At 45.0% G+C, this 27,991-nt stretch overlaps 1 protein-coding gene across 8 annotated transcripts; it reads left to right on the top strand.

Annotated features, from left to right (window-relative positions):
- Window position 1: 1 nt before the first annotated feature.
- On the top strand, window positions 2–27,991 carry LOC141270540 (uncharacterized). Of its 8 annotated transcripts, none has more exons than XM_073680596.1 (8): window positions 33–132; window positions 8,582–8,613; window positions 12,913–12,991; window positions 13,119–13,298; window positions 13,372–13,495; window positions 13,575–13,669; window positions 13,870–13,960; window positions 26,934–27,987. In XM_073680596.1, exons 3-8 carry the CDS (start codon window positions 12,914–12,916, stop codon window positions 27,953–27,955), a joined length of 1,590 nt encoding a protein of 529 aa, XP_073536697.1. In that variant the 5' UTR covers window positions 33–132; window positions 8,582–8,613; window position 12,913; the 3' UTR covers window positions 27,956–27,987. The 8 variants fall into 8 exon arrangements, with proteins under 8 accessions (XP_073536694.1, XP_073536693.1, XP_073536692.1 ...); XM_073680595.1 differs by having other exon boundaries at window positions 37–109; XM_073680593.1 differs by lacking the exon at window positions 8,582–8,613 and having other exon boundaries at window positions 2–132; window positions 13,417–13,495; window positions 26,934–27,991.

Raw genomic sequence — 27,991 nt, 5'->3', positions numbered from 1 at the left:
GTCTCTGCATGTCACTATGGAGTCTGCGCCTCAACTAGAGCACGCCCCCGGAAATGATGTCATACCCGGAAGGAGCCCATACATTCTAGGGTGCAGCTGCGGAGAGGAGGTCGGGAGTTACATTAATTGCTGGTTTGATGTTTTCTTGTTTTTGGGGAGAAAGGGCTGATACTAAAGGGTTAATGCTCTTCACTAGTGAGCCAGCTAGAATGGATGGGCTGCAGTCAGGACCTGGAAGGAGCCCATACATCCTAGTGTCTACCCATATATGTGCTGGCGGCTCTGCAGGCGGAGGTGTATGGAGACCCCCCATTACTGGCGCATTAATACTAGATATATATTACACAGGGGATAAAGCAGCTGTTATACACATGGCTCCGCTCCGTACCCCTCGTACCCGCGCGGCTCCGCTCCGTACCCCTCGTACCCGCGCGGCTCCGCTCCGTACCCCTCGTACCCGCGCGGCTCCGCTCCGCACCCCTCGTACACGCGCGGCTCCGCTCCGCACCCCTCGTACACGCGCGGCTCCGCTCCGTACCCCTCGTACCCGCGCGGCTCCGCTCCGTACGCCTCGTACCCGCGCGGCTCCGCTCCGTACGCCTCGTACCCGCGCGGCTCCGCTCCGTACGCCTCGTACCCGCGCGGCTCCGCTCCGTACGCCTCGTACCCGCGCGGCTCCGCTCCGTACGCCTCGTACCCGCGCGGCTCCGCTCCGTACGCCTCGTACCCGCGCGGCTCCGCTCCGTACGCCTCGTACCCGCGCGGCTCCGCTCTGTACGCCTCGTACCCGCGCGGCTCTGCTCCGTACGCCTCGTACCCGCGCGGCTCTGCTCCGTACGCCTCGTACACGCACGGCTCTGCTACATCCACACTGTAAACCCCTCCTGACCCCACACATAAGCTTCAGCTCATCCAGCACCATGACAACCAGCACAGCAGAGTCCTACACCCACTGAGGCCCCTGATCATGTGACCCCTGACTCCTCCCCTCCTGTGACCTTGAAGTGACCACGGGCAAGGCCGCAAGTTTGTATCTATGATCTGGCCTAGCAAGATCCCCACACACAGACTCTATCTTGATAACCGTATCTTTACTTGTATGCATTTTTAACACAGCAGAACACAATAAATGACAACCGTAAATGTTCACAGCAATAACGTGTACTTATAAGCTGACCCTCACTGTCTCTACTCACACGTTACCAGTCCTTTACTCCAGAAGGATGTGTCCCCCGTCGCAGGCCTGTCTGTCTTTGCAGGAAGGCGTCCCAGCCTAAGAAAAAAAACCAGTAACAACAAATTTCGCTGAAAGGAAGGGATACTTCGGCCTCTCACCAGAGGTCCCGCTTACAGTCTCTCTGATCCGGATAGCAGCTCTTGTGGATTCCCTTGTGTAGTCCACACTCCAGTAGTGGGGAGTGTAACAGCTGAATCCTTCAGCAGTGCGGAAGCTGGGGAAAGCTCTGAGGAAAAGATGTCAGATAACAGCAGCCACGTTGAGAGTATCCTCTACGGCACACACGAGGACCTGCACACCGTACTGGCTCTTTTCACAGACTCTCTCAGACTCTCCGCGTGCTTTTTCCTGCTTCTCACTCTGGTCACGTGACTCTCTAGGGCGGGACACAGGAGACTCAGTCTTTTTCTCTGTCATCACACCCTGCGCAGGTGCAACCTCTGGCCACAAGGTGGCAACACCATCCTGCATAATCATTTCTGTCACAGGCTCTATCTCAATTATCACAGAACATCCAGAGCCTGCCAGCTCACTACACGCCCCCCCACTCAAAGGTTGGCAGTCCCTGTCAACGACCGGCTCCAGGGCGGCGATGGCTGTGTATGTGACAGGGGGCAGCTGGGAAGAGGGCCACACATATTGGTCTCTGTAGGACTGTCCTGGAGGTACCCCTGCAGTGGTCCTCGTTGTCCGCCTAACGGGTTGGATCCCCTCTCTCCAATCAGTCACCCCTCTCTCTTTCCCAGTCAACATGTCAGTAGAGGAGATAATCGGTTCAAGCGCGTCAGTCGGACGGACAGGGGTAGGCATGCATTCAATCTTTACATCACCGGGGTCAGTGTCTCCGACAGTATTAGTGATATCCATCTCTCTAGGTATCACAGTAGGGGAGTCAGGCTGGGAACGGCAGGGGCGCAACATATTACGGTGCAAAGTTCGGATGCTGCCGCTGTCTTCGCCCTGCACTCGATAGACGGGGCCACCGGGATACGGCTGTCCAATTACTCGATAGACTTCGGTCTCCCACTTGGGCCGGAGTTTCCCTTGCGGTTTCTTTATACGAACTAGGACCAGTTGACCTACATTCAGTGAGTCCTCTTGTACCGGAAGTGGGTCAGCGTGCACTTGATCCTGGATTTGTCGGCCTACTAGCCGGTAGACAGTCTCCATTCTCTGGCGGTGTGTTTGTAGCCAGGAAGGATAGGTACCACAGGTATTTTCTTCGGAGCTAGACAGTTGCAACTCATGGATGTCTTTGCCTGGACGGCCAAAGAGAAGGGTGTATGGGGTGTATCCGATGACGGAATGGACTTGATTATTATAGGCCCACAGCAGTTCTGGGAGGAATCGAGGCCAGTCAGGCTTTTTGTCTTCAGCCAGTGTCCGGATCAGTTGTAAGAGGGTCCTGTTAAAGCGTTCACACGCGCCATTCCCTTGTGGATGGTAAGGGGTGGTCCTGGACTTCTTGATTCCATACATCCGTTGGAGTTCTTCAATGACTCGCCCTTCGAAACAAGCCCCTTGATCAGAGTGTAGCCGCTTCGGACACCCGTAGACCCGAACGAATTGCTGACAGATGGCCTGTGCAGCTGATTCGGCAGTCTGATCCTTGGTAGCAACAGCGACGGCGAATTTCGTGAAGTGGTCCACCATCACCAGACAGTACTGGTAGCCACTATTCGCCGTTCCGATCAACAGATAGTCCACCATCAACAGCTCGAGGGGCCTCGACGTCTTAATAGTCTGGACGGGGGCACGCGGACTTGTGGAATTCACAGGTACGGCATTCTTGACAGATGTTTTCAACCAGCTTACGGAGCCCCGGACAAAAAATGAACTGCTGGGTCCACCGGAGGGTCTTGTCTATGCCGAAGTGGCCGTTCCTCCTGTGAGCTTCGCCCACCATCTCATGGGCCAACTGCACTGGGACGACAATCTGCAAACACTCCTCAAGCATATGGGATAAAAGGGCCCTGCGATACAGGACTCCCATCTTTCACGATCAGCCGATCCCATTGGGCAAGCAGAGCCAAGGCTCCGGTCGATAGTCGGGCTCTCACTTCGGAGGGCGGTTTCTCTTGTTTATTCACATACTGTTTCAGTAAGACGTGCTCGGGATCTCGATCTTGAAGCTTGGCCCATTCTTGCTGGGACAGGGGAGATCCCACTACGGCTTCAATCCCTCCTACCGCATACTGGCGGCTATCTTCTAGTTGCTTTGCGAGCCGGGCAAAGTCAGGCATCTCATCTTCCTCCAACTCTTCATCCCGGTCCCCCACTGGCGGCGATGATGTCACTCTAGACAGGCTGTCAGCATTCTGATTCTCGTTCCCCGCTCTGTATTTAATTTTGTACTGGAATCTAGAGAGCCTGGCCATCCAGCACTGTTCCATTGTCCCTAGTTTGGCATTCTCTAGGTGGGCAAGAGGATTGTTGTCCGTCATGACCAGCACCTCCGCTCCTGTCAGATAGCCGGCAAATTTCTCCGTCATAGCCCAAGTCAGAGCCAAGAGTTCCAAGCGGAAGGACCTGTAGTTGACGGGATTCTTTTCGGTATCACGGAGAGACCTAGTGGCATAGGCTATCACGCGTTCATTATTATCTTGAACTTGAGAGAGGACCGACCCTAGACCTTGAAGGTTGGCGTTGGTGTGCAACTGAAACGGTAATGTGTAATCTGTATACGCCAGAAGAGGGGGTGATGTTAGAGCAGCCTTAAGTGCCTGAAAGGATTTTTCTCGGTCAGGCCCCCAACTGATGCGTCGTCCTCTGGGACTGTTTGCGGTCCCTCGGAGTACCTCATGCAGTGGTTCAGCAAGCCGAGCAAAGTCCTTGACAAACCGACGGTAGTAGCCTGCCAGCCCCAGAAAAGCCCGGACTTCTTTGACGGTAGTTGGCTGCGGCCACTCTTGAACGGCTGCTATTTTCTCCGGAGAGGGCTGGACACCTTCGGCCGAGATCCGGTGACCCAAGTAGTCGATTTCCTGCTGGAACAGACGGCACTTGCTGGGCTTCAACTTCAAGCCGTGTCCCCTCAAGCGCTGGAACACTTGGCCAAGCTTGTGAAGATGATCCTCGAAGGTGGCGGAGTATACCACGATGTCGTCAAGGTATATCAGCGTAAACTCAAAGTTAAAGTCTCCCAGACAGCGTTCCATCAGTCTCTGAAAGGTCCCTGGTGCGTTATTCAAGCCGAATGGCATCCGGTCGAACTCATACAGGCCCATGGGAAGGATGAAGGCGGTCTTTTCCCTGTCCTTCTCACTCATTGGAACCTGCCAATATCCACTGGCTTGGTCTAGGGACAAAAAATATTTGGCCTTCTTCAGGGCAGTCAGTGACTCTTCGATCCGAGGAAGTGGATATGAGTCCCGGATAGAGCAAGCGTTCAGCCTACGGTAGTCTACGCAAAATCTCAGGGAACCATCTTTCTTTTTGACCATCACCACAGGTGCAGCCCACGGGCTTTGGCTTTCACGTACCACTCCGGAGTGTAGCAAGGATTTTAATAGGCTTTTCACTTCCTGGTATTGTTGAGGTGGTATCTGTCGGTACCTCTCGCGGATAGGGGGGGTATCTCGTGCTGGATACTGGTGGTACACCCAAAGTCTGTGTCATACTTTGCAAAGGAGTCTCTGTGTTCCCGCAGGAGTTCCTCCACTTGAGACACTTCTTGTTTGGTGTATTGGGACGTGTCTAGCTGTACTTTTTCCCGTAGTTTTCGCCCAATGTCTTCATCGTCCACTTGAGCGTTTATGGCTGAGACTGTTACCGTCCAGTCGCCTTCTGTAGACGGGGTGAATTTTAGGGGTCCAATGGGATTCACTTCCGTGGGTAGAGCATATACCCGGGCAAGTTGAGTGCTGGCTTCAAGGGCTAGGCCTACGTCTGCGGTGTTGTTTAGCCTGACAGGGACTCTCCCGTTCCTCACGACGGCTAGAGTGCGAGCAACTAGTGGGTTTAGCTTACCCCCACTTGGGGTCCTCGGCTCGATCAACACTTCAACCCCCTCAAGTTGTCGGTGGGTGTTAAGGGGTAAGGAAATGACTGTCTCTTTTTCAGCGGGCAAAGTAATCCGGGTACGGCGTGGCACCGTAATGGCGGCTAGGGGTAGTTGTTCCTCTGCCATCTGTTGAAGTCCAACGGTCCGGATTACGCGCTGGAACGCCAGACGAGTCGGCTTATGTTTGGTGACTTTCTGCCAGTATTTGGGTCCTTTTCTTGTCAACAGCATAAGATCTAGGTCTTTCAAGATGTTCATTCCAACTATCACTGGGGTCTCGGAGCCGAAACCTTCCTTGACGATGACGATCCCTCGTTTCCCTAAGTCCTGTCCGCAGGCCTTTGTGTCCATCCAAGCAACTCCGGTCACTGGAATAGGTAGATTATTAGCCGCAATAATCTTAATGGCGGTGTCTGGGTCACAAGCAGTTCTTGGTTTGAGGTAATTTTCGTAAAACTGTTCAGAGATCGTGGTCACTTGTGACCCGGTGTCCATCAGTCCCTGTACGGCAATTCCTTCCAGGACAACTTCAAGTGTCAGGCTATTCGAGGCAAGAGCACTCCGCCGTCGGCTCTGTTTTTCCACACCCCTCTCTTTGGCCTCCCCTGCTGCGCGAGCCTCAGCTGCAGGGGTGTCTAGTTTAACGGCGGCCATTGTGGTGAGGCCCGGCGTGGTAGCTCTGCTTGTGGATATGGCTGGGGTTCCAGTCGCTGGTCTGATCGAAATTCCCTTCTCTGGGGTGACTGAGGGTTTGTTCGTTGGTGCGACGGAGGTTTTTGCGGAGGGAAGTGTTGAGGACAACGATTTGCCCTATGGCGAGGATCACCGCATGACCAACTCTGTCCCATGGGACGATTAGGCTGTCTTCGCTGGTTTCCCTGTCGGTCTAATGTTAACTGTAATACCTGTTTCTGTAAGTCTGCTACCATCTGTTTCAGGTCTTCCGTGTCACTGTTCGGATTTTTAATGTCAGATATGGATCTGCACGCAGCACCTTGAATCCCCACATCCATGACGGGTCCCCTTGAACGTTCTATGGCTTCCTGTTTGACTTCAGTAAGAGTCGGCATCATCCGGATCAAGTCCTGTAACGTGCGGTTAAGATACTGGTCTCTCAGTCCTATTACAAATTGGTCTCTCAGTACCAGGTCACGAGGAGCCATACCAGCTAGTTGTTCCCCTTTTCCACAGGCCTGTTCAAGGAGTACCTGAAGGGCGTTCGCATATTGGGGAATATCCTCCCATTCAAGCTGCGTCCGTCTAAAGAACATGTGTCGCAGTGTTCCCTGGTATGTGGTCGGCCCATAGGTGTTCTCCAGCACCCGCACCAAATCATCCACTGTAAGCTGGCCCCTGACCGTCTCCAGTCTGACTGTCGTCTATGCCTCCCCCTCTAGCGTCAGTACCGCCATTTCTGCAAAGGTCTTAGGGTCAATATTATACATTTCTCCCAGTATCCGGACTTGTTCCGCCCACTCTGGTACAGGGTAGTTTCGTCCGCCAAATTTCCTGACCTGATTCACAATAGACACCGGCGGGGCTTTCTGACTGTACACTTGGCCTGGGTGGGAATCTTGTTGGTCACAGATCCTGCCGACTACGCCAGATGAAGTGACCGTGGGCAAGGCCGCGCGTTGGTATCTATGATCTGGCCCAGCAAGATCCCCACACACAGACTCTATCTTGATAACCGTATCTTTACTTGTATACATTTTTAACATAGCAGAACACAATAAATGACAACCGTAAATGTTCACAGCAATAACGTGTACTTATAAGCTGACCCTCACTGTCCCTACTCACATGTTACCAGTCCTTTACTCCAGAAGGATGTGTCCCCGTCGCAGGCCTGTCTGTCTTTGCAGGAAGGCGTCCCAGCCGAAGAAAAAAAAACAGGAACAACAAATTTCGCTGAAAGGAAGGGATACTTCGGCCTCTCGCCAGAGGTCCCGCTTACAGTCTCTCTGATCCGGATAGCAGCTCTTGTGGATTCCCTTGTGTAGTCCACACTCCAGTAGTGGGGAGTGTAACAGCTGAATCCTTCAGCAGTGCGGAAGCTGGGGAAAGCTCTGAGGAAAAGATGTCAGATAACAGCAGCCACGTTGAGAGTATTTTCTACGGCACACACGAGGACCTGCACACCGTCCTGGCTCTTTTCACAGACTCTCTGACTCTCCGCGTGCTTTTTCCTGCTTCTCACTCTGGTCACGTGACTCTCTAGGGTGGGACACAGGAGACTCAGTCTTTTTCTCTGTCATCACACCCTGCACAGGTGCAACCTCTGGCCACAAGGTGGCAACACCATCCTGCGTAATCATTTCTGTCACAGGCTCTATCTCAATTATCACAGAACAGCCAGAGCCTGCCAGCTCACTACAACCTCATCACAGCTCCTGTGCACACAGAGCAGCCATATATGTGGTGGCGGCTCTGCAAGTGGAGGTATGTGGAGACCCCCCATTACTGGCGCATTAATACTAGAAATATATTGCACAGGGGATATCGCAGCTGTTATACACGCGGCTCTGCTCCGTACACCTCGTACACACGCGGCTTCGCTCCGTAAAGCCTCGTACACACGCGGCTCTGCTCCGTAAAGCCTCGTACACACGCGGCTCTGCTCCGTACACCTCGTACACGCGCGGCTCCGCTCCGTACTCCTCGTACACACGCGGCTCCGCTCCGTACACCTCGTACACACACGGCTCTGCTGCATCCACACTGTAAACCCCTCCTGACCCCACACATAAACTTCCCCTCATCCAGCACCATGACAACCAGCACAGCAGAGTCCTGCATCCACTGAGGCCCCTGATCATGTGACCCCCTGACTCCTCCCCTCCTGTGACCTCATCACAGCTCCTGTGCGCACAGAGCAGCCATATATGTGGTGGCGGCTCTGCAGGTGGAGGTATGTGGAGATCCCCCATTACTGGAGCATTAATACTAGAAATATATTGCACAGGGGATATCGCAGCTGTTATACACACGGCTCCGCTCCGTCCTCCTCGTACGCGCGCGGCTCCGCTCCGTCCCCCTCGTACGCGCTCCGCTCCGTATGCAAGGCAAATGACGTCAGTGCATGTGCGGTGAGACCTTTCCCACTCTCGTGCTGACGACAGTGACGTGAACGGAGTTCATATGATGTGAACTCAGCTCATCTTGATGCCGTCACTACGAGTCACTGAGGAGCGGAAGCATGCGTGTGCTCCTCAGTGTCCAGGTACAATCTAGCCTGCCATCTAGATGTAGCAGAGCTGGACCCATCGTGGGACACATGGATTGTGTTCTTCACGTCGGAGAGGTGAGGATGAGGTTGGTTTATTTTATTTTTATTACAGGTGACAATGGATTCAGATGAATGGGCGTAATGGTAAGTAGGGTTTAATTAAGAACTATTAAAGGACTCTGTGTGTTTATTGCAAATAAAATATTTTATTCTAGGTGTGGGTGTATTTACAGTTGTGCTCAAAAGTTTACATACCCCGGCAGAATTTTTCCTTTCTTGGTCTTGTTTCAGAGAATATGAATGATAACAAAAAACTTTTTCTCCACTCATGGTTATTGGTTGGGTGAAGCCATTTATTGTCAAACTACTGTGTTTTCTCTTTTTAACTTTTAATGACAACCAAAAACATCCTAATGACCCTGATCAAAAGTTCACAGACCCCAGTTCTTAATACCGTGTATTGCCCCCTCTAACATCAATGACAGCTTGAAGTCTTTTGTGGTAGTTGTGGATGAGATTCTTTATTTTCTCAGATGGTAAAGCTGCCCATTCTTCTTGGCAAAAAGCCTCCAGTTCCTGTAAATTCCTGGGCTGTCTAGCATGAACTGCACGCTTGAGATCTCCACGGAGTGGCTCAATGATATTGATGCCAGGAGACTCTCCAGAACCTTCACTTTCTTCTGCTGTAGCCAATGACAGGTCGACTTGGCCTTGTGTTTTGTATCATCATGTTGGAGCATCCAAGTACGTCCCATGCGCAGCTTCCAGGCTAATGAGTGCTGATAACATGCTGCATTAATTTTTCCTTCAACTTTTACCAAGTTTCCTGTGCCTTTGTAGCTCACACATCCCCAAAACATCAGCGATCCACCTCTGTGCTTTACTGTAGGAATGGTGTTCCTTTCATCATAGGCCTTGTTAACCTCTCTCCAAATGTAATGTTTATGGTTGTGGCCAAAGAGTTCAATTTTGGTCTCATCACTCCAAATTACCTTGTTCCAGAAGTTTTGAGGCTTGTCTCTGTGCTGTTTGGCGTATTGTAGGTGAGATACTTTGTGGCATTTGCACAGTAATGACTTTCTTCTGGCGACTTGACCATGCAGCTTATTTTTCTTCAAGTGCCTCCTTATTGTGCATCTTGAAACAGCCACACCGCTCCTGAATTGCAGCTGATGTTATTTGTGGGTTTTTCCTTGCATCCTGAACAATTTTCCTTGCAGTTGTGGACGAAATTTTTGTTGCTCTACCTGACCGCGGTTTGGTTTTTACAGAACCCCTGATTTTCCATTTGTTAATCACAGTTTAAACGCTGCTGACTGGCATTATCAATACTTGGATATTTTGTTATGCCTTTCCTGTGTTATACAGTTCAACTACCTTTTCCCATAGATCTGTTGACAATTCTTTTGCTTTCCCCATGACTCGCAATCCAGAAGCATCAGTGGCTGGATGAAAGATGCAAGAGTCTGTCTGGATCCCAGAAGCTCACTCAGTTTTTATGCACACACACTGATTACAAGCAAACAGGTCACAGGTGAGGATGTTACCTTTAGTAGCCATTCAAACCCGTTTGGGTCAAATTCTGTGCATGTTATCAGGCCAAAATCACCAGGGTATGTGAACTTTTGATCAGGGTCATTTGGATGTTTTTGGTTGTCATTAAGATTTAAAAAGAGAAAACACAGTAGTTTGACAATAAATGGCTTCACCCAACCAATAGCCATGAGTGGAGAAAAAGTTTTTTTGTTATTATTCATATTCTCTGAAACAAGGCCAAGAAAGCAATAATTCTGGCGGGGTATGTAAACTTTTGAGCACAACTGTATTTTACATTTCACTTCCACTATGGGGTTAGCAATGGGGGTGTCTTATAGACGCCTCTCCATTACTAACCCGGGCTTGATGTCAGCTGGCATTATAACCTGACATCAACACCAGCCTTATAACCCACTCGCCACCGCTATAAGGCAATGGGCAGAGCGAGGCTAAGTGTCAAAATTGGCGCATCTTATGGATGTGCCATTTCTGGGCGGCTGAGGGCTGCTGTTTGTAATCTGGGAGGGGACCAATATTCATAGCCCCTTCCTAGGCTATTAATGGCTGCTAAAATAGGGGGACCCCACATCATTTTTTGGGGGGGGTCCCCCATTTTAATAGCCAGTGAAGGCTAAGTTTACAGCTGGGGGTTGATTTTAGCAGCCTGGGAAGCACCATGGGTATTACCCCCTTCCCTCATCAGCCCAAACTGTCTGCTTAACCTCTGCTAGAGAATAAAGTTACGTGGGACCCCCCCCCCACACCATTTTTTTGTAAATATCTTTAATTTACATGTACAGTAAACAATATATGCAAAACACAGAATGTATATCTCACTTCCATATTTATTTGTATATATATTTCTGAATGTGTGCGTATATATCTATCTATACAGTCATGGCCAAAAGTATTGAGCATGAGACAAATAGTAATTTTTCCAAAGTTTACTGCTTCATTTTTTGTAATGGCAATTTGCATATACTCCTGAATGTCAAAGAGTGATCAGCTTAACAGCAATTACTGTACTTGCAAAGTCAATATTTGCCCAGAAAATGAACTTTAACCCCCAAAACACATTTCAACATCATTGCAGTCCTGCCTTAAAAGGAGCAGCTAACATCGTTTTAGTGATTGATCCATTAACACAGGTGTGGGTGTTGATGAGGACAGGGCTGGCGATCAATCAGTCATGATTAAGTAAGAATGACATCACTGGACACTTTAAAAGGAGGCTGGTTCTTGGTATCATTGTTTCTCTTCAGTTAACCATGGTTATCTCTAAAGAAACACATGCAGCCATCATTGCACTGCACAAAAATGGCCTAACAGGGAAGAGTATCGCAGCTACAAAGATTGCACCTCAGTCAACAATCTATCGCATCATCAAGAACTTCAAGGAGAGAGCTTCCATTGTTGTCAAAAAGGCTCCAGGGCGCCCAAGAAAGACCAGCAAGCGCCAGGACCGTATCTTAAAACTGTTTCAGCTGCGGGATCGGACTACCAGCAGTGCCGAGCTTGCTCAGGAATGGCAGCAGGCTGGTGTGAGTGCTTCTGCACGCACTGTGAGGCGGAGACTCTTTGAGCAAGGGCTGGTTTCAAGGAGGGCAGCAAAGAAGCCACTTCTCTCCAGAAAAAACATCAGGGACCGACTGATATTCTGCAAAAGGTACAGGGAGTGGACTGCTGAGGACTGGGGCAAAGTCATTTTCTCTGATGAATCCCCTTTTCGATTGTTTGGGACATCTGGAAAACAGCTTATTCGGAGAAGAAGAGGTGAGCGCTACCACCAGTCTTGTCTCATGCCAACTGTAAAGCATCCTGAAACCATTCATGTGTGGGGTTGCTTCTCAGCCAAGGGAATCAGCTCACTCACAGTCTTGCCTAAAAACACAGCCATGAATAAAGAATGGTACCAGAATGTCCTCCAAGAGCAACTTCTCCCAACCCTCCAAGAGCAGTTTGGCGCCCAACAATGCCTTTTCCAGCATGATGGAGCACCTTGCCATAAAGCAAAGATAACTAAATGGCTCATGGAACAAAACATAGAGATTTTGGGTCCATGGCCTGGAAACTCCCCAGATCTTAATCCCATTGAGAACTTGTGGTCAATCATCAAGAGACGGGTGGACAAACAAAAACCAACAAATTCTGGCAAAATGCAAGCATTGATTATGCCAGAATGGACTGCTATCAGTCAGGATTTGGTCCAAAAGTTGATTGAGAGCATGCCAGGGAGAATTACAGAGGTCTTGAAGAAGAAGGGGCAACACTGCAAATATTGACTTGCTGCATTAACTCATTCTGTCAATATAACCTATTGGTACTCATAATATGATTGCAATTATATTTCTGTATGTGATATAAACATCAGACAAACACTAATAAAAACCAGAGGCCAGCAGATCATGTGAAAATATAATTTTGGTGTCATTCTCAAAACTTTTGGCCATGACTGTAGATAGACCGACAGATATATATACATATTTATATATGTAGTAAATAATAGTTCCATAGAAAACTGTGTAAATGACCTAGACAATTCACCTATGTAAAAGCCCATGTTAAAATCACATGGAAATCTGATGTAAATTGCATAGCACTTGCATGAAAATCGCATGACACACATCCGATTTTTCGGTCTAGATATGTTTTTTTTCTCACATATGGGTATGAGCCCTAAGTCAGCAATTCAACTTCAGGTTCCAGTCCATACAAGACTAGAGAATACAACATCATGTTCTATCTTCTCATATGTTTCCCTTATTGTCTCCAGTAATTATATTATTACACAGGATTTTTATGATGTTCCATCGGCTCATATTCTTCATATTAAGGTCCCTACAATATCAGATCCTATCATTGAAGATCTTTTATATATATTAAGAGAATTTTTCTGAATTACTCAAGGATGGATATGGACAGGGAGAAGATTGCGGAGAGGATATTACACCTCACCCTAGAGATCATCTTCCGGCTTACTGGAGAGGTGAGAGATTCTGATGACGTCACATTACATCATTCTTATCTATGGGAATAATAGATGGACAGAACTGGAGAGATGAGGACTCTGGAAATGTCTAGTGAGATTTATTAATGTGTCTCTCTATAACTAGGATTACCTAGTAGTGAAGAAGGCCTCTAGTGATCACTGTCAGGACCCTGTGTCTGAGGGATGGGGAAGACCCCTGAGCCAAATCACGGGGCCTCCATCTCACCCCCTGATACATGAGGACATCAATGACCAGAAGATCCTAGAACTCATCTACAAGATGATTGAGCTGCTTACTGGAGAGGTGACACTGCTGGGACATTATACAGTAACGCTATGAAGGGATCGGGGGGTGACTGTATTATTGTATGTGTCAGGTTCCTATAAGGTGTCAGGATGTCGCTGTCTATTTGTCCAAGGAGGAGTGGGAGTATTTAGAAGGACACAAAGATCTGTATGAGAACGTCATGATGGAGGTTCCCCAGCCCCTCACATCACCAGGTAATAGGACTAAAGACACACGGCCTATAATTATCTATATTTGAAGAATGAATTCATTCCCTGTATGTGTTTCCTCCAGTACTATCCAATAAGACGACAACACCAGGGAGATGTCCCTGTCCTCTTCTACAGGACTGTGAACAAGAAGATCCCAGTGTTCCTCAGATTCATCAGGTAGATGGAGAGAAGGTTGTCATGAGATCTCCCCTATGATATGTAGACGGCTGTGAAGGTTCTTGTGCTCAGTCTTGTTTTATCCACCAGTATTATATGTTTTATACTTCTGTAATGAGAATGGTGGAGATGGCAGGATTAGAGCTGATCATAGATGTGACTTCTCCATCTGTCTGTGACTTTTACAATATTTGTTTCAGGGTGAAGATCTGACCCATATTAATACTACAGAGACATATGTGAGGGGTGATGAGCGGTGTAAAGAGGAGATTCCTACAGACAACCGTCCAGGTGAGTAGTAACCACTAAATGCAGAGAAGTCACAGATTCTTCTCGGTAACCAGCTGTGGCTGCTTTACCCGTGGTGCAGTCCGTATCACAATCGTGTTACCACCATTTTGCCCCTCGAGCACAATATTCTCCTCCATTGGAAAATGTACAAATTACTTTTTGAAATTGTGAAAGCCCTTTTTTTTATAAAACTTACAACCTAGAGGATCCACCTAACTCCTTGGGATTAGAAAACGCTGACCATTACCTGCCCCGGTCTGTAAACTACAAAGTCAAATGAAAACGTACGTAGAATGTGGTGACAAACTAGAAAATCACTTGAAGAAAAATATTATGATGGTCTGTAAGTGAAAGCGGAGGGTAATGATGCTGTTGGCTTCCTAGAACCCTGATATCTTATTGGATGAATCTACCTTCTCTCCCTTCTGTGCTGCTTGTAGGGCTCATATGGTCCCTACAAGACCAGGTTCAGTCTTTCTGGCCAAACATCACCTTTATGATCGACAACATTAAATGTGCATTGAGGGCCAAGTGCGAATTTCTGTACAATAACTGTTTCCCTTCACAATCTCTCCTGAAATGGGGAGCACTAAAACTTTCTCTACTCTTCTGGTCAGGACTCATGGTAGCTCCAATGGTCCACCATAAATGAGTGCGACTCCGATTTAGTGTTGGAGCTCCCCCCTCATACAGATACGTTGTTATTGGGGATGTAACGTGTTTTTTATTTTTGTCTATTTGTTTACAGTTTTCATTCAGTGTGATAACTTGATTATGGTGGGATTTTCCTGCCTCACTTATGTGAGTGTGCAACTCTTTGATAGTCTTTAAAGGGGTTGTCTGATTAAAATCGGCAATTCTACAGCCACTCTTTAGTGACTGCAGATTTATGAATCCCCACCTCATGCAGTGTGCGCTGCGGGGATTCGCCAGTCTCCGAGCCGGGACAAGAGGGTATGTATGATTATTCATACTTCCGGCCAGAGTCCGTTCACAATGCATGCTCTTGGGGGGGATTCATAAGTCTTCAGTCTCACAGAGTGACTGCAGACTTATCGATATGGACTTGACAACTCCTTCAGAAAAAGGTCTCCATGTAATCTTCCAAATACCTGAGATCTAAATATAAGACAACTCAGCTCTGCTCTATTATAAAAAGTTCTCTTTGAATGTATAATATTTCTTCTTGAAACTCATCTGACAGAAAATATTGTCCCTTACGATAGTTTAGATTGCCAAGAGCCAACGTGCCCCATACTCTAATTACCCCAGAGAGGTTTCACCGCTAGTTACTAATTTTTTACTGATGAAGACTGTTGAGTTTGATCATTTCAGTAGATGTGTTATATCTATACTCCGTTTTTAACTTCAGTAGTTACTGCCCAAAATACTTTGATTTAACCACTTCCCGCAGCCAGTTTTGTGTTCCTATTTTTCAAATCTGACTTGTCACTTTATGTGGTGATAACTTTGGATGCTTCTTCTGATTCCAGGGATTCTGAAATATTTTTTTCTGTGACACGTTGTACTTTGTTTCTGGCAATCTTAGGTTGATATAATTTGTGTTTAGTTTTTGAAAACATCTGAAAATTGCCAAATAATTTTAGTAAGATTTTTAATTTTAAACTCTTAAAATAGTGATACCACACAAAATAGTTCATAAATAACATTTACCATATTTCTACTTTTAGTAAAATCCCCTTTTATCTTGTTAACATCCTTTTAATTTTTTATAATGATATAAAACCTACATGTTTAGCAACAAGTGTTTTATATGTTCAACTATGTAACGCCAATGCCGGCGTCCTGCATAGTCCCTCACCCTCCTCCCGGCAGGGACGCCGACATACTCGCTGCAAAGGCCGCAAGGTCTCCCTGTCCTGCCTCGGCTAGCTGCTCCCAGGGCCTGCACGTGGTGCGCTTAGTGTACGCGCGCTCCCCGCTTCGTGAAGGGGCAGCTCGCCTCTCGCGAACTCTGGATTTGCCCCAGCCAATAGCAGGGAGGCATCTAGTAAATAAAGCCTGTAGGGAGGTATCTGTACAACGCCCTGTTTAGTGATAAGTTTGAGTTTGTACCTGCTAGTTTGTTGTCAGGTTCCTGAACCAGTCCTAGTCTGAACATAAACCTATTCTTGTCCTGTTAAAACCTTAACCTATTGCTGAACCTGTCCAGTCTTTCCCTGAACCTATTTCTGAAACTGTCCCAGTCTGAGCCTATTGCTGAATCCGTCCTGCCTGATCCTGAACCTGTTTTGTCTGAACTCGGCCTGTCTGAACCTGAACCTATTCCTGAACTCGTCCTATCTGAATCGGAACTTATTCCTGACTCCGTCCCATCTGAACTTCCAGTTCTGTCCGAGCCTGATCCTGTTCTGTCTCAACAGGCTGCGACATCCAGTCTACCCATGATTCCAAATCCTATCCTGCCAATGTCTCCGAGTACCATTGTATGTTCTGTCTAGTGTTCCAGAATCCACACTGTCTGAATCAGTACCAGTGTCCGTCCTGTACAGGAGTCCGAGTCCGCGTCCCTGACTGCAATCCCTGGCCCTTGGGGTCAGCTGCCGCAGTAACGGGGACTGCCCTTGGAGTGGTCGCTGGCTTCTACCTGCAGCTCAAACCTAACTTCAGCATCAAGAGTTCTAGCAAAAACCAGGTAGCCACTTAGCTACACTCCTCCAGGCTAAACCCGGTCTGTGGTGCAGTGACTGCACCAGCACAATAGTGAGTGCAGCTCTGAAGTGCGTATAAAACAGTGAGTGTGACAGTTTGTAGAGGCCATGGCCCCTATTGCTCTCCTTACCCCTTCGCTCTCGGAGTTGTACCAAGAGATGACCTGTCTGAGATTAGTAAGATAAAATTGTGTCCTATCTGCAGACAGTGAATACCCGTTTAGATGCCCTGACATCGGCTGCTTCATCCTCTCCAGCCCAAGTTTTAGCAACTTCGGCAGTGAGTGCTTAGCCTGCAACGTATGCACCTGGAGCAGGTCCTTGTTTGTCTGCTCCAACACATTCTGACAGGGACCCCAAGGATTGCCGTGGGTTTCATAACCAGTGCATGCTGCCCTATGAAATGTTGGCCCATCAGTTTTCCTCTGATCGGGCTAAAGTGGGATTCCTAATGTCCCACCTAGCAGGAGAGGCCCTAGCTTTGCTCAACCCCTTGTGGAAAAGAGCTGACCCTGTGACCTCGGATTTGTAGGCCTAGCAGAAGCCGGGTCACTTACAGCCCAGACACCTGGGAATCGGGCTGCAGGAATCAGGTGGAAACCGTCCCCCCAGCCTCCCGAGAAAGGTAAAGAAGAAGCAGACACCTGAAGAGGATTACTGTATTACCATCCTTATAATTTTTTACTGGCTTTGTACTTTGTGCAAAGCCTTTATGAGTACAGGACTACAGTAACTACACTTCAAAAATATTTCAATGAGGCCTGAAAGTTGGGGGTCTATGGATGACCGTCCTTATAATTTTTTTCTTGCTTTGCACTTTCTGCAAAGCCTTTGAGTGTATAAGTCAATAAACTACACTTTCAAAATATTTACGTTCCAAATTTATTTATCTATTCAATTAGTCATCCATACAGTTTAACACAGTTATTGGTACATTACAGTGGTAAGTAAAACTAAAAAAAAAAACATTAAAAAATGTTGCTGGGTTAAATTTCACAACCATACACTATATTCCCTGATGTGGGGTACATTTCTGTGATATATAACCCTGCAAAAAGGCATTACAATTTTTTATCTGGATTCAATATTTATTCTTAGACAGTAACGTGTTCTGGGGTACATTTGGTTGGTAAATAACTCCCAAAAAAATTGATCAAAAATGTATTGGTATTATATTGCTCACACATAGAGTATTACATGTTCTTGGGCAGATTTTGGTGGTATATAACCCTCAACAAGTTGCCGATTTTTTTTCTGTTTTACATTGCTCATACATACAAAGTGTTCTTGGGTACATTTTGTTGGTATATAACCAGGGCTGTGGAGTCGGTGCTCATTTTGGTGGAGTCGGTATAAAATGGACCGACTCCTAAAATATATAATAAATTGGGTTCAGTAGATCAATGCAGTTTGTGGGGAATATTTTTAAAAAGACTCTCAAAAGACGCTTCATGTTTCTTAAAATGGATGCCTGCACACGTCACAGAGTGAACTATTTTGCCATCAATGTTCGATATGTTTGTGACCACAAAGAAATTATTACCAAGACACTGGCAGTAAAAGATACTAAAGCTCATCACACCAGCCAGTTTCTCCAGGCCTTAGTGGAAAAAGTTCTGCAAGATTACAAACTCAAAAAAGAACAGGTTCTTGCTATTGTAACGGACAATGCCTCAAACATGATAAGTACAATTAAACTGATGAATGAGAGGAATGAACAACAGCTAGAAGAAAATTTAGGATTCAGTATGTTTGAGATGGAAGGCCACAGTGCTGTTCCCATAACTGAGGAACAAACAGATATTACAACAGAAGAACAGCAAAATTATACTTTAGAAATAGATGATCTTGTTGAAGCTGCTTCACACCTCTTTCCTATTCATCACATGCGCTGTGTTGTACACACGCTGCAGCTGGCAATAAGTGATAGTCTGCAAGAAGGACATGCTGGAAATCTGATTGGAAAAGTGAGGAAATTGGTTATTGCCGCCAGAACCCCTAAAATTGATTCCATCGTGAAGAGACGTGCTGGGAAAGGGGCAATTGTCGATCAAGCCACTCGGTGGGACAGCACTTATTTAATGATTGAGCGATTGCTTGAACTAAAACCGTTTCTTATAGATATGGCGAACCCTCAGGTAACCCTAAATGAAGGTCAATGGACACAGGTGGCTGAATTGAAGGAATTGCTTAATCACCCATTTACCGTGACTAAAAAATTACAAGCTGAGGATTTAACTCCTGGCATTTTCATAAGGGAGTGGAAGAACTTGCTATTTTGCCTGTCCCAAAGAGTAGGTTTAATCGCAGATGGCATTTCTGCTTCAATGAAACGGAGAGAGACACAGCTATTGGAAAATAAAAATTTTCTGGCAGCTGTTTATGTGGACCCATGTCATCGTATACTGCTTGATGATCAACAGCTTACTAAAGGAAAAGAAGCTCTGACTGAGGTAGCAGTTAGGATGAGTGGCCTACAGGAGGACTGCCAGGCGCAAGAGGACTTGGGTCCTGACAGTGCTACTGCTGCCATATCTTCATTCTCATCAGATGAGGAGTTTGACGCATTTGGATGACATGGAGCAGGCAAAGCATTGCCGCAAGGAAAAAGATTTCACTCCGTCACCTATAGCAAGCAGATTGATCATATTTCAGCAAAATGTTTCATTTGCTCTCAAAGAAATAGAAAAATGCAACCGTTCATCAAAACTGACTGTGCATGATGCAATTCCTTTATACCCGGAAATTGTTAGAGATGTTGCCCATGTGGTTACGGCTTTGCCTCCAACCCAAGTTAGTGTAGAGAGGTTGTTCTCTAGCCTTAAAATTATTAGATCAAATTTGAGGTCATCTATGAAGGAGGATCTGATGGAGGCAATACTATTTCTTAGAACAAATTCATAGACTGCAGAAATGTTCTTTAGTTTGTTTTTGTTGAAAACTGTTTTTTTGCCATTTACATAGTTTATTACATAGAGTGTGTGTGTGTGTGTGTGTGTGTGTATATGTGTATATATATACACCGTACAGAGCAAAAGTTTGGACACACCTTTTCATTTAAAGATTTTTCTGTATTTTCATGACTGAAAATTGTACATTCACATTGAAGGCATCAAAACTATGAATTAAAACATGTGGAATTATATACTTAACAAAAAAGTGTGAAACAACTGAAAATATGTCTTATATTCTAGGTTCTTCAAAGTAGCCACCTTTTGCTTTGATGACTGCTTTGCACACTCTTGGCATTCTCTGAATGAGCTTCAAGAGGTAGTCACCGGAAATGGTCTTCCAACAATCTTGAAGGAGTTCCCAGAGATGCTTAGCACTTGTTGGCCCTTTTGCCTTCACTCTGCGGTCCAGCTCACCCCAAACCATCTTCTCGATTGGGTTCAGGTCTGGTGACAGTGGAGGGCAGGTCATCTGGCGTAGCACCCCATCACTCTCCTTCTTGGTCAAATAGTCCTCACACAGCCTGGAGGTGTGTTTGGGGTCATTCTCCTGTTGAAAAATAAATGATGGTCCAACTAAACGTAAACCGGATGGAATAGCATGCCGCTGCAAGATGCTGTGGTAGCCATGCTGGTTCTGTATGCCTTCAATTTTGAATAAATCCCCAACAGTGTCACCAGCAAAGCACCCCCACACCATCACACCTCCTCCTCCATGCTTCATGGTGGGAGCCAGGCATGTAGAGTCCATCCGTTCACCTTTTTGCATCGCACAAAGACACGGTGGTTGGAACCAAAGATCTCAAATTTGGACTCATCAGACCAAAGCACAGATTTCCACTGGTCTAATGTCCATTCCTTGTGTTCTTTAGCCCAAACAAGTCTCTTCTGCTTGTTGCCTGTCCTTAGCAGTGGTTTCCTAGCAGCTATTTTGCCATGAAGGCCTGCTGCACAAAGTCTCCTCTTAACAGTTGTTGTAGAGATGTGTCTGCTGCTAGAACTCTGTGTGGCATTGACCTGGTCTCTAATCTGAGCTGCTGTTAACCTGTGATTTCTGAGGCTGGTGACTCGGATAAACTTATCCTTAGAAGCAGAGGTGACTCTTGGTCTTCCTTTCCTGGGGCGGTCCTCATGTGAGCCAGTTTCTTTGTAGCGCTTGATGGTTTTTGCATCTGCACTTGGGGACACTTTCAAAGTTTTCCCAATTTTTCGGACTGACTGACCTTCATTTCTTAAAGTAATGATGGCCACTCGTTTTTCTTTACTTAGCTGCTTTTTTCTTGCCATAATACAAATTCTAACAGTCTATTCAGTAGACTATCAGCTGTGTATCCACCAGACTTCTGCACAACACAACTGATGGTCTCAACCCCATTTATAAGGCAAGAAATCCCGCTTATTAAACCTGACAGGGCACACCTGTGAGGTGAAAACCATTTCCGGTGACTACCTCTTGAAGCTCATCAAGAGAATGCCAAGAGTGTGCAAAGCAGTCATCAAAGCAAAAGGTGGCTACTTTGAAGAACCTAGAATATAAGAGATATTTTCAGTTGTTTCACACTTTTTTGTTAAGTATATAATTCCACATGTGTTAATTCATAGTTTTGATGCCTTCAATGTGAATGTACAATTTTCATAGTCATGAAAATACAGAGAAATGTTTAAATGAGGTGTGTCCAATCTTTTGGGCTGTACTGTATATACACACACTATATATATATATATATATATATATATATATATATATATATATATATATATATATATATATATATATATATATATATATATATATATATATTGATATTACATAGTGTATTTAATATTTACAATTTATTACAGTTTTTTGTGTTCTAAAGTTGTATTAGAATATAATATATATTATATTCTATCTAAATATCTTGATTATTGTATCATAAAAATGATTAAATGTCTGATGTTCACATTGTACTACAATAAATTTTTCACTTAAATATAAGCAATATATGTGGGAGTCGTGGAGTCGGTGTAAGGGAAATTGAGGAGTCGGAGTCGCAAGTTTGGCTTACCGACTCCACAGCCCTGTATATAACACTGACAAAAAGCGTTGTAAAATTATTCTTGATTGAATTGCTCATCCATACAGTAGTACGTGCTCTGTGGTACATTTTGGTGGTATATAACACTACAAAAAAGCGTTTAAAAAATTGTCTGGTTGCAGTTACTGATCCATAATGTATTCCGTGCTCTGTGGTACATTTCGGTGGCAGGCAGACTAGGCCTTTGCCTAGGGCCCCCACGCTTCCAGGGCCCCCAGCCAGTGGCGCTCCACTCAGCCGTTATAACCTATGAGTCAGAAAGGTCGGTGCCAGCGACAGCCCCCCTCTTCCCCGCATCATGCATTCAACTGAATTGGCATCATAGACACCGATACATTAGAAAGCAATAATGGAGGAGAGAGCATCATGTGACAGTCCCTCTCCCATCATTCCCCCTCTGACGCTGCGGGCGCGATGACGTTACTTCATCATGCACCACGCTGTGCAGGATAGTGGAGCTGCTGAGACGCGCTGCAGAGTGGGGGAACAAGGAGGGGTAAGTATTGTATTTATTTTCTAAATCAGTGAGTACATCGAGTCTATAATACTGCAAGACTGTGGGGCTGCATTATTCTATATGAGGCTGCATTATACTATATGGGGGCTACATTATATTATATGGGGCGGCATTAGTCTCTGTGGGGGTGGCATACTCTATCATGGACTGTAGACTGTGTTATACTGTATGTATTATATGGGGGCTGCATTATATTGTATCAAGGACTATGAGGAGTCCATTATACTGTGGTGGACTATGGGGAGTGCAGTTTACTATATGGAGGACTATGGGGTGTATTATACTAAACAAGCAAAATGCTGCCTATTCATCGAGTTTTTCGATTGTTTATGCCAGAACAAAAATCATTGTTCTCAGCAGCACATCACCAGTGAAAACTGCAAATATGCTGCTTATAACATGATACTGTATGGGGACAGATTTATCTATTAGTGATTGTTCTGTGCCCATCATTCTTCCTCAGTCCGTGTAAAGAAGCCGGGAAACAAATGTAGAACGACATCAATATTGTCGATCACGTTTGTTTAGCGGCCTGAACTCAGCGCGTGTAAATACAGAAAAGTTTCTGTGTGTGGTGCAATACATTGGCATTTGAGGCCCCATTTTGAACTTTTGCCTAGTGCCCCACTTTGTCTAAAACTGGCCCTGAATATATACAGTGAGGGGAAAAAAAGTATTTAGTCAGCCACTAATTGTGCAAGTCCTCCCTCTTAAAATGATGAGAGAGGCCTGTAATTGACATCATAGGTAGACCTGTAATTGACATCATAGGTAGACCTCAGCTATGAGAGACAAAATGAGAAAACAAATCCTGAAAATCACATTGTCTGATTTGGAAATAATTTTTTTTTAATTTGGTGGAAGATAAGTATTTGGTCACCTACAAACAAGCAAGATTTCTGGCACTCACGGACCTGTAACTTTTTCTTTAAGAGGCTGCTCTGTCCTCCACTCATTACTTGTAGTACTGGCACCTGTTTGAACTTGTTATGAGTTTAAAAGACACCTGTCCGCAACTTCAAACAGTCACACTCCAAACTCCACTATGGTGAAGACCAAAGAGCTGTCGAAGGACACCAGAAGCAAAATTGTAGCCCTGCACCAGGCTGGGAAGACTGAATCTGCAATGGGCAAGCAGCTTTGTGTGAGAGCTGGAACCAACATTACACAGGCTACCATCAGTAACACACTACGCCGCCAGGGATTCAGATCCTGCAGTGCCAGACGTGTCCCCCTGCTTAAGCCATTACATGTCCGGGCCTGTCTGAAGTTTGCTAGTGAGCATTTGGATGATCCAGAAGAGTATTGGGAGAATGTCCTATGCTCAGATGAAACCAAAGTAGAACTGTTTGGTAGAAAGACAACTCGTTGTGTTTGGAGGAGATAGAATGCTGAGTTGCATCCAAAGAACACCATACCTACTGTGAAGCATGGGGGTGGCAACATCATGCTTTGAGGCTATTTCTCTGCCAAGGGACCAGGACGACTGATCCGTGTACATGAAAGAATGAATGGGGCCATGTATTGTGAGATTTTGAGTGCAAACCTCCTTCCATCAGCAAGGACGTTGAAGATGAAACGTAGCTGCGTCTTCCAGCATGACAATGATCCCAAGCACACCGCCAGGTCACCAAAGGAGTGGCTTCGTAAGAAGCATTTCAAGGTCCTGGAGTGGCCTAGCCATTCTCCATATCTAAACCCTATAGAAAATCTTCGGAGGGATTTGAAAGTCCGTGTTGCCCAGCGACAGCCCCAAAACATCACTGCTCTAGAGGAGATCTGCATGGAGGAATGGGCCAACATGCCAGCAACAGTGTGTGCCAACCTTGTGAAGAATTACAGAAAACATTTGACCTCTGTCATTGCCAACAAAGGATAGATAACAAAGTATTGAGATGAACTTTTGTAGGTGACCAAATACTTATTTTCCACCAAAATTTGAAAAAAATTTCTTTCCAAATCAGACAATGTGATTTTCAGGATTTGTTTTCTCATTTTGTCTCTCATAGTTGAGGTCTACCTATGATGTGAATTACAGGCCTCTCTCATCTTTTGCACAATTAGTGGCTGACTAAATACTTTTTTTCCCCCACTGTATTATACTGCAAAAAAAACAGTGAAATATGACTGGATTCATTTACTCTCCATACAGTTTTACATTCCTTCTATAAAACTAAAAAAAAAAAACATTGAAACAATTTTTATTAATTCAATTCCTGATCCATACAGTATTACGTACTTATGTTACATTTTGGTGTTGTATAAAAATCCAAAAATCCTTGATTAAATATTTATGGATTCAGTGATTCATCCATACACTGTAACGTGGTTCTTGTTACATTTCGCTGGTATATTAAACTATAAAAAATAACCTTAGTCATCCAGAGAGTGGTTGTTTTTTTACATGCTTTCTGTTACATTTCGGTGATATATTAAACTGATTTTGCTGGTATACTAAACTACAAAAAAAGCTTCCAAAACTCTTTATGGATTCAATGATTGATTCATAGTTTAACATGCTTTGTGTATAATTACAGTAGGTTAAAAAATTTAAAATCTGCTTGGCCTGGTACAGTTCACAAAATCTTTTTGGTCAAAAAATTGACTATTGTCATATACGAGCAGCGTTCATTAAAGATTTCCCCTGACCCACTTCCTGTGGACTGAGGGCAATGAAACTTGGCACAGTTATTAGTCCTTCTCCTACAAAGGTGCCACCTAGGCACACACACATCTTCCATCTCTTTAAGCAACTGTAAATACTTCACTTGTAGAAGTCAACAGGTTGCTCCAAAAGCCATGTTGTGACTTCGGAAATCATCATCTGGAAAATGCTTGCCCTTCCAAAATAACTTTAATTTTTGGAAAGGGGTGGAAGTCCGATGGTGCGAGGTCGGGTGAATAAGGGGGATGCGGTAGAATTTCAAAAGCCACAGGAGCATGCTTCCATTTGGGCAACATGTGAGTTGTGAACTGGTGCATTGTCTTTCAGAAGGCGGACACCTTTGGTGAGCATGCCATGTCTTTGTTTTGATGGTCTCCCGCAATTTCCGCAGCAGCGAAGCAAAGTATGCCCCAGTGATCATGGTATCCTTTGCTAGGAAATCCATCAATACTACTTTTTTTGCTGGTCCCAAAATGCAGTGAGCATGACCTTGCCTGCCGAGGGTTTTCATCTTGTGTGATCAGTCTGTTGAAAAAGTCCCCCATGGCTTCCATGGCACATGTCAATAGAGCCGGAGAGCATTCGACTCTTTCCTGCTTCTGGAAAAGTGTGAGCAGCCGGGGAACCCAGCGAGACGATACCTTATGCAGGTGAAGATGGTCTTGGATGTTTTTTTCCACGGAACCCACACTAATCTTGACATTTTGAGCTAGGTGGCGAATGGTTACACGGCGATTTTCCAAAATGGCAACTTCCACTTGCTGGATGGTGTGTTTGTCAATAGCAGAGTGGGGTCGCCCTGGAATTGGAGCGGTTTGCACCAAAGTCCGACTATATTTCAATTGACAATGCCAGTTATTGATTACATCATATGATGGGGAATCATCACCCTAAACCTCTTTCATTTCATCGAACTTCTCCTTTGGTGTGCGGCCTTTCAAGTAAAGGAACTTGATGACTGCTCTGTATTCCACTGGGTCCATTATCAAATCTCACACCACTTCAGCATCTGTACAATCAAGACCGTTATCAGTTCTGAGTTGCAAATTGGCACGTACCCTATAGAGACTTATATCATTACACGTGGAGTTTCAGCGTCCTGTGAAGTGGGTCAGGGGAAATTTTTAATGAACGCCCCCTCGTATACTGTAGAACCTACTTTGTGTGAAATTTCGGTGGTTTCAAATAAAAAAAACATCGAAATTGGTGTACCTCCTGAGGTCTGCCACAGAGGTACACTGTCTTAATATTTTAATGAGGCTGTATGGATGAACCTGCTTATAATTTTTGGCAGGCTTTGCACTGTGCAGAACTTTTGAGTGGAGGAGTACTACAACTATACTTTGTGCACAATATTTGAATAAGGTACTACAGTTAGTGCCTTCAAAGTTGTATGGATGACCATGCCTGTAATTTTGTAAGTACCACTACATGACATTTTGAACAGAATGTGTATGAGGCCCACCTTTGTCTAATACATAGTGTATCTGAGTCCCTAATTTTTGGCAGTTCTTGCTTTCTTCATAATTGAAACTGAAATTTCTATTTTTTTTGTGAAAAATTTCAATTTTGGTTTACTTAAATTATTATTTTTTTAAAAAGTCCTTTGTAAATGTTGCCTTACATAAAAAGAAGTAAAGAATATTTAACATTTATTTTTATGTAAACTCTAATTTCTTGTCTTTTTTGAATGTTCTATTGTCAGTCCTTCAAAGTGAAGTAAAAGTGTGACATCCTTGTTTTCAGCAGCGACCTGGGAGTCAGAGATGATTCAAGGGTTCTTCCCCATCCCATTCTCCTTCCTTTCAGCACTTTTTCCATCCATTTCAACATTTTCACTACTCCCAGACCTCTTTGTAGGGTTTGCCAGAAAAATGCTTGGCTTTCCCATTGACTCCCATTATAATACTCGAAATGAGCCTTCGAGCATTAGGAATTGCTCGGTTCGCGTAACAAGCATTCGAGCATTTCAGTGCTCGCTCATCTCGAATAACTTTCCATTTTTATTGACACTTTATGTAGAAATGTTTAAAAATGTAAAATTCAGGGATATTTTATTCAAAAATAATTATTGGTTTTATTCTTGGCAGATGACTGTACCAGGAGATCAAAGGGACAGCTGAAATTTTCAATTTTTAAATCAGATGATCTTGAGATCCCACAGGATACAGTTGAAGTGAATGCCATTACTCCAGATATCCCATCATCCCTTCACAGCAAAGATCTGTCATCAGATCCTTTGAAACAGGTCCCGTTTTCAGATTCATTACTGACTTCTAAGGAAAAGCAAAGTCACAAAATAAGCATTGAAAAACAAACTGTTCCTAAAGCAAAGAACCCCTTTTCACATTCAGAATATGGAAATAGTTTTCCCATCGAAAAGTCTTTTCTTAAACATCAAATGATTCACACAGCGGAGAATAAAATTTCTTGTTCTGAGTATGGGAGATGTTTTAACCAGAAATCAGATGATCTTAGTCACCAGGGAAGTCACACAGTGGAGAAGCCATTTTTTTGTTCAGAATGTGGGATATTTTTTACAGAGAAATCAAATTTTGTACAGCACCAGAGATTTCACACAGGGGAGAAGCCTTTTCTATGTTCAGAATGTGGGAAATGTTTTAGACGCGAATCAGATTTTGTTATACACCAGAGAACTCACACAGGGGAGAAGCCTTTTTCATGTTCAGATTGTGGGAAATGTTTTAAATTCAAATCAGATTTTGTTACACATCAGAGAACTCACACTGGGGAGAAACCTTTTTCCTGTTCAGAATGTTGGAAATGTTTTACGAGGAAATCACATCTTACCCTACATCAGAGAACACACACAGGGGAGAAGCCTTTTTCATGTTCAGCATGTGGTAAATGTTTTAAACAGAAATCAGGTTTGGGTACGCACCAGAGAACTCACACAGGGGAGAAGCCCTTTTCATGTTCAGAATGTGGGAAATGTTTTAACCAGAAATCAACTCTTCTTAGTCACCAGAGAACGCACACAGGGGAGAAGCCTTTTTCATGTTCAGAATGTGGAAAATGTTTTGTACAGAAATCATCTCTTCTTAGTCACCAGAGCAGTCACACAGGGGAGAAGCCTTTTTCATGTTCTTAATGTGGGAAATGTTTTACATGGAAATCAACTCTTAAT

The sequence above is a fragment of the Phyllobates terribilis genome, unplaced genomic scaffold (genome assembly GCF_046119375.1).
Source record: "Phyllobates terribilis strain yellow unplaced genomic scaffold, ASM4611937v1 Scaffold_5__5_contigs__length_657084704, whole genome shotgun sequence".
Lineage (NCBI taxonomy): Eukaryota > Metazoa > Chordata > Amphibia > Anura > Dendrobatidae > Phyllobates > Phyllobates terribilis.
This window is presented reverse-complemented; position numbering and strand designations above follow the sequence as displayed.

What these genes read in the sequence shown, in the direction of transcription:
- LOC141270540 (XM_073680591.1), top strand. Translation starts at nt 17, where the DNA reads ATGGAGTCTGCGCCTCAACTAGAGCACGCCCCCGGAAATGATGTCATA. An exon ending in GGGAGTTACATTAATTGCTG is followed by an intron (nt 133 to 12,912) that starts GTTTGATGTTTT and finishes GAATTACTCAAG; the next exon opens with GATGGATATGGACAGGGAGA. An exon ending in CCAGCCCCTCACATCACCAG is followed by an intron (nt 13,496 to 13,574) that starts GTAATAGGACTA and finishes TGTTTCCTCCAG; the next exon opens with TACTATCCAATAAGACGACA.